Genomic DNA, 6,849 nt, shown 5'->3' on the forward strand with positions numbered 1-6,849 from the left:
GTTGTCAACAGGGATCAGTGAAGCATTACCATAGTGTTGAAATTTACATTCTGTAATGGCATGGAAGAATTATTCCCATAAAACGGAAAGAATGGCAAAATATTCTCTTGTCCTAACACTTTTGTACAGTACTGTACATTAGGAACATAGAGCATCTGTAAACACTGATTTTTGTTTTTAAAAAGCGAAACCATTGTAAGCCACTATGGGATAAACAGTTTAAAAAAACCTGTCAATAGACTAGTTACAAAAAAGAACTACTTGAATTGATAGATTATGAGGAAAGTAGCCAGTCAGCGGTACCCACCACCAACTAATGGACTAATTTTAGCTGGTCAAATAGTTGGATTTGACCGTCACACTTATAGTGCATCTAATGCTCTAAGGGGCAGAGCATGTTTATGCAGCAAGGGACAGCGTGCCACGAACCACCGGATTCATAGTTTGAGCATACAGAGTGGATCACACCCAGCCCAAAATGGAAATCATTGGGAGTGTACAGTTCCTGATGAAAGGTTGAAGGTGAAAATACGAAAAAATAATAACACTTTTTAAAGGAATTTCTGGTCATTAATTTCTTAATATATATACAACACAGTTTTGTCAGAAGTTCATATATGGATTATATCGTATTGCTTATGTTGTTTTAAAGTAAGGTTATTTCAAATCAAATTCTTTAGTTATGCAAAATAGTAGTATAATATTCATTAAAGAAAATATATAAATCGAAAATAATTTCATCCGTTAGAATTTTTTGTTTTGTTTTTCTCATTTCTTTGAAAACAAATAAAAATAAAAATGCTACCTGAAAAACCTTCCTGTAAAAAATCTAGGTTCTAATGTTTGTCAGACACCTTAAACTTAACTAATTGTAATTAAGCTATGAACATACAAATGGACACTTACAGATTGTATTACTCTATCTTCTTTATGCATTACTTTCTAAACACTTTTCCCTTTTTTCAAGGAAAAGCCTTTGGAAATATTGGAGGTTACATTGCCAGCACAGCACCTCTAGTGGACACAGTCCGAAGCTACGCTGCAGGCTTTATTTTCACCACTTCTCTTCCACCTTCTGTTCTGAAGGGGGCGTTGACCTCGATTCGAGTTGGTTTTTGTAACATAAACACTTATATTTGTATAATTTAATAATTGAAATAATTTCAGTTCGTCTAGGGAATTATACTTGTTACCATTTTATTGTTTTTACAACTATATTATTATAAGATTATAAAGCAAAATAATATTTTTTATTTAAAACAAAGTTAAACACTTTTCTAAAGATAAGATAAACGTCATGTTTTTATCAGTTTTTGTAAACATTATATGTTGTTGAGTGCTGATTTAATTTCCTATATAAATATGTGTCTTTATATTGCAACCACCATCGAACTAAATTCATTAACTCTTAAGAAAAGAAAGACGTTTAAAAATAAAATGCTAAATATCAACTGGTCGCTTTCAACAGATTTTAAAAAGTGAAGAAGGTCGAATTCTACGAAACAAACACCAAGAAAATGTTCGTTATCTTCGAAAAGCTCTAATGGATGGTGGTATTCCTGTGGTACATTGCCCCTCTCATATCATTCCTGTTCATGTGAGTATTTTAGGGTAAATCACGTTCAGCATTTCAGATGGAAAAACTAAGCAACTTTGTTTCATTTTTAAAGACAAAGAAAAGTCATCTTTATCTAAACTTCAAAAGTGTACATTAAAGAACGGTAATTCTGAATATTTACTTCGCAGCATGAAGTTTATTTCAGGACTAAAAATATGGGAGCGTAAATGACTATTTCAATCCTAATACATTTGAGTGGTATTATTACGTTCTTCTGTGGGTCATTTGATATATAGATTATCCAGATGCAGAGAGCGACTTACATGTTTCAAAACTAACACTCAGAAAAGTGGAAGATAGACCTGTTTGTTTTGAATATCACAGAAATTCATAGAACACGTGAGCAAGTCTTTCAAATCTGTCAAACCTTTCAGTTCAATTCATTTGAAATATTTTGTGAATGTCTTATTAATAATATAGCTTTGGTATATCTGTTATCAACACTTTAGTGGGTAATTTGAAACGGTTTCGACTTAATGGGAATGCAACTTCAATATTAGAAATAAAAACTTTCAAAATTCTGTTCCCCGGTAGGTCAGCAGTAAGTTTACAGACTTACAACCAAGGTTCGACTCTGCCCGGTGGATATAGCCCAGATAACCCATTGTGTAGGTTTCCACTTTAAAAAACAAACTTTTTTCGTTGTTCATTTAAAACATTAATATTATATCCGTTCAATAATTAAAGTTAATTTAAATGGTAGATTCTATGTATTCATAATTATTTATTGTTAGAAGAGAAATTATTATCTTCGTGTTTTGAGTCTATCATCTGGACTTTTAAGTATTTTCCAAGGTTCAGTTTCTAGAAATGTACATATTTTACTACTGTCTTTGTTTTTATATACATGCAGATATTTTAAGTATGTGTTCATGATGTACAGTTTGTGTTCTTGTAAGTTACACTATGATCAATTGAGAGCCCTTATGAAACAATAAATACACACCGTGATTAGCAGTAAATATCAATCGTAGATGCAACAAAATAATAATAATCGATCTGATCACGAAAAATCGTAATAATCGGGAATGTAATTCAGTATCATGTGCATAGCTATGGGGAGCAGACTATCTCACGGTCGCACAAGCACCCAAGTCTGCTGTGAGATATATATTGAAGGTACAGATTATATGTTACGAACAGCGCAAAGTAACTACACTGGCAAGCTTGTGTTGATATTACTTTATGTTTATTAACTAGGTAGGAGATCCTTGGTATTCCACCAGCGTGTCCAACAATCTGATATCAAAACATGGACACTACGTCCAGGCCATCAACTATCCGACCGTATCTCGTGGTGAGGAAAAGTTGAGAATTGCACCAACACCATTCCATACCCAGGCTATGATGGGTGCTTTTGTTCGGGATCTCGTGACCGTGTGGAACAGCTTGAATTTGCCTTTCAAAGACCAAATATGCAGCAAGGTAGACTATTAAAGCTTCAATATACAGTCCTAATAATGTTATTTTCAGGTGCACATTTCGTTACAAAAACTTGAACATGATCAGAATACGTAGAATAAAAGTTGAATATGTCTGTTCGATGCAATAATTTGTTTATTTTGGAATCATATATCATCACTACTATCCCTGGTAAAAGTTTACGTAACGTAACAGAAGAAGCATTGCTCCATTAAGTACTTACACTAAGGTGCACCAGCAACTAACACATAAACGCAATAAGCAAATCACATTTATCATCATACACAATAAACGAAGAAACTTTAATGAACGAAACTATTCTTGGTTTATTTTAAAATTAATGAGCTGAAATTTAAGAAATTAAATTATTTCACAGCAGCTGTTCGTTTACAAGGTTGATTCATAATCTAATTACATTACTTTGATGCTGTCGATGAAGAGGAAATGGTTTAACTTTGTAGAGATGACAAGAAGTTCCAGGAATTGCATACAGATGAAGCCAAGATACTGTTCAGAGTCAGTGGGAAGGAGAAAGTCCACGATTAACTTTAAAGTTTCATCAAGGGGGATATTGGTATATGGAGATACAATATCAAACTGTCCATAATATATTGATCAGGAGAGGGAATTTCAGAAATTTCAGAAGCAAATGTAAAAGAGTCGGTAATCAAAAATTCGTTCAAGGTGAGGTGTTTAAGGATAGGAACGATAAATTTAGATAGGTTGTAGTTGTAAGAGCCTACAGCTGAGAGAATATGGCGGAGAGGGTAAGACATTTTTGTTTCTGGGGAAAATTAGGGTGTCTAGTTTTATTGGTTTATCTTTCTTCAAGAAACTCTACTCATGAGTAAGGTAAACATAATCTTGATTTGGTTGATTTTATGACATGAAATCGTTTTAATTTTGAATGAAAGATAAGTCTTTGGGTTTTATAACTTTATATGAGTTAACAATACTCCTCCTGAGTGAAAGATCTGTGTTTTTGAATAAATCGCTCAAAGAGAATGCTGCTGCCTGTCATAAATTGATTTAAAATCAAAGATTCATCTTTCACTCAGGGGAAGTATTGTTTCATAAAAAGAAGACATAAAACAGTTTTCACTTAAAGGGAAGTATTGTTGATTCACATGAAGACCTTTGATTTTAGTTCGTATAATTATAAGTGACAGTTCTCTTTCTGGGTGAAAGACTAAACTTTTTATTATTCTTAAGAAGCAATGCTACTCAAGAGTTAAAAACTACTCATCCATTAATTAGTTGTCCAAATATGGAAATTTGAATTTTCATATTAATGATTTTAGAAACGTGAGATGCTTAATAAAACGTCACTTTTTGCTCAGTTGTCTATTTTTATACTTCTTAACATAAAATCATACAGAAACAGTGTTTATAGATAAATATAGTTTATCAAACTGCTGTCAATCAGTTTTTATATTTAACATTTAAACACATTTACACTAATATATGTCCATCTAATTATTATAATATGTGATAAATATGAGCAAAGCAGTGCATCATTTGTTAATGCACCATACTAAATAAATTTATTAGGATGGTAAATGTTGATTGAAAGCCAAAGTAATATTTCAGTATAAACATTTCATCAGTAAAAATAAAAAATGTTTAAACTTACTTTTATTTAAAAATGGTTTTGTTTGTTTGTTTTTTCACATAACATAGGAATGCAAATTTTGCAAAAGACCACTGTTACTTGAAGAGCTTGAGTCATGGGTGCTGCCACCTTGCGGAAAGCTAAATGAATGTCCTCGGATGATTGCTGCAAATTAAGACAGAATTTATGTTTCATTAATGGTGACAGGGAATTTTTATTTGGGAAAAATTGATTTTTAGTTAAAGCTAGAAATATATATTATATTCTATATGGCTAACATGTATTTCATTCGTAAATTATACTGAAATTAGGTATTGTATTAAAGTCGTATTATGAAGAAATAAAGAAGCATTGAACGTAAGCTTTCAAGTGTACCTCACTGCTTAGCACATTTAATAATGAACCTTGAAATGAATATATAAACATAATTAAAAACTGAGGAATTATAAAAAACAGTATTGTTAAAACTAATTATTTTAACGTCTTACTGAGTTAATCGCACTTTGTAAAAATAATGTTTCACATCTCATATCTTCAGAATTCTTTCCTCAATTGTTGCTTGTGTTTTGTCTTGTGGCCATAATTAACTAAACACTGTTCTCCAATACTACAAGTTTCTGTGCAGGATAGCGTAAACAGTCTTAGACCACATGTCTTGACCAACGTTCCACAGACCTTTCTCTGAATCACAATTGAAAACTTCTGATTAAAAAGTTGTGACACAAAAGCAGCGCTATTTATTTCTTTAAGAGACAATCGTTGAATAAAAAGTTAGATTTTGGTGAAAAGAGTTCGAGTTGTTTAAATTATTAGGAATTGATACCAGTTACTAGCTGGAAGTCATATTTGAAATATTAGAAAGGCAGATGTTGATAGTTTATGTCAAAGCTTGCCATAAAGTAATTTACCTGGGCATGAAGTGAGCTGATCTCATTACAAAAGAGCATGAGCTATTTAACTCTCTATCACCAACACAAACATTTTATTCAACGATTACCTTTTGAGTAAGTAAAAGCGCTGCTAGGGTGTCACTTCTTGGCCCAACCTTAGTAAACGTCTTTCTCTGAAATACTTCTATAAATTTCATCCTTCCATAACTAGAAAAGAATGTATCTATAGTTAGGTGTATTCAGGTAAAGTTTTCGAAGTTTCTCTGCAGATGTTCTGCATTACGTTACTTTATGTTCTCTAACAAGACAAAGGTTACTACAATGGTCACTCTGTGAAGGCGCGTACTGGACTGATCCTGTTTCTGTGCCATCATTTCCCTGGCGTATCAGTAACACTTAAGTTAAGAAATGGTATAGAGATTTGTACAAGTTAGTAAGAGCTGGAGACTGGAGTTCATCTTCTTTGAAATACGAATGATACATGACGTAGGTAATTTAAGATAGTGGGATAATGGACTGGAAACTTTCTTTTTGACCTAAAATGCAGTATACAATTATTCCTGCTCCTGTCATAATTTGGTGAAATGCCTAAGTTGCATTCTCTGCTTCAGCATTCAGTAATAATTCTATAACAATATAGAAGTCAGCCAGGCATGAAAAACCCAAGGATGTCCTATTTGTTAAATAATGATGTTTGTTCTTTGTTTAAACAAGCGTTTTTTTTCCTTACGCTATCCATGCTCAGTTCAATCTTCACTTGACATATCCTAAATATACTGCTTAAAAGAGATTTGGGGTAACTTATCTGTTAGAAATCACTGTGCATAGGCATTAACTTCTAATACTAAATTTATATGAAACAAAGGTACATAAGTTCATTGGGGTTACATCAGGAAACTTGGCAAAAACCTTGTTTATTATTCAGGAGATATATCCACCTACATTATAATTGAATTTTGGGTCAGTGTGTTTTTTTGTTTTGTTTTTTATAATCGTAGCCTTCACTTCTCTGATGAGATTGTTTCTCCAGATTTTCTTAAGTGCAATATAGGAGTCTATTGCTGTTTTAAACGCTCTGCTGTGCAAATTGGTCCATTTTCATGAAGAATACTGAAGGCTTCCTTCTTTGAAGTATTGTGCCCTTTGGCTCCATATTATTTAGCAATCTCGGTATATGAATTTCCTTTCTTGGAAAGATTGTTACTGTTTTCTCCAACCACAAGTACATACACTGAGTGGTCACAAGTAAATAGACACCTAATTTTTCGTCATTAAACTGATTTATGCTAACTAATTTGTGTTCTCAG

At 32.5% G+C, this 6,849-nt stretch overlaps 1 protein-coding gene across 1 annotated transcript in view; it reads left to right on the top strand.

Moving 5' to 3' along the window:
- The window catches only part of LOC106467175 (5-aminolevulinate synthase, erythroid-specific, mitochondrial-like), an 18,014-nt gene extending 13,157 nt beyond the window's left edge, over positions 1–4,857 (top strand). Inside the window, exons 7-10 of the mRNA XM_013927496.2 lie at positions 968–1,107; positions 1,469–1,597; positions 2,819–3,043; positions 4,721–4,857. Of these exons, the coding sequence (XP_013782950.1) occupies positions 968–1,107; positions 1,469–1,597; positions 2,819–3,043; positions 4,721–4,828 (602 nt within the window). The 3' untranslated portion in view covers positions 4,829–4,857. The remainder of the gene's footprint in view (positions 1–967; positions 1,108–1,468; positions 1,598–2,818; positions 3,044–4,720) is intronic.
- The last annotated feature ends 1,992 nt before the right edge of the window (positions 4,858–6,849 follow it).

The sequence above is a fragment of the Limulus polyphemus genome, unplaced genomic scaffold, assembly GCF_000517525.1.
Source record: "Limulus polyphemus unplaced genomic scaffold, Limulus_polyphemus-2.1.2 Scaffold2516, whole genome shotgun sequence".
Taxonomy (NCBI): Eukaryota; Metazoa; Arthropoda; class Merostomata; order Xiphosura; family Limulidae; genus Limulus; species Limulus polyphemus.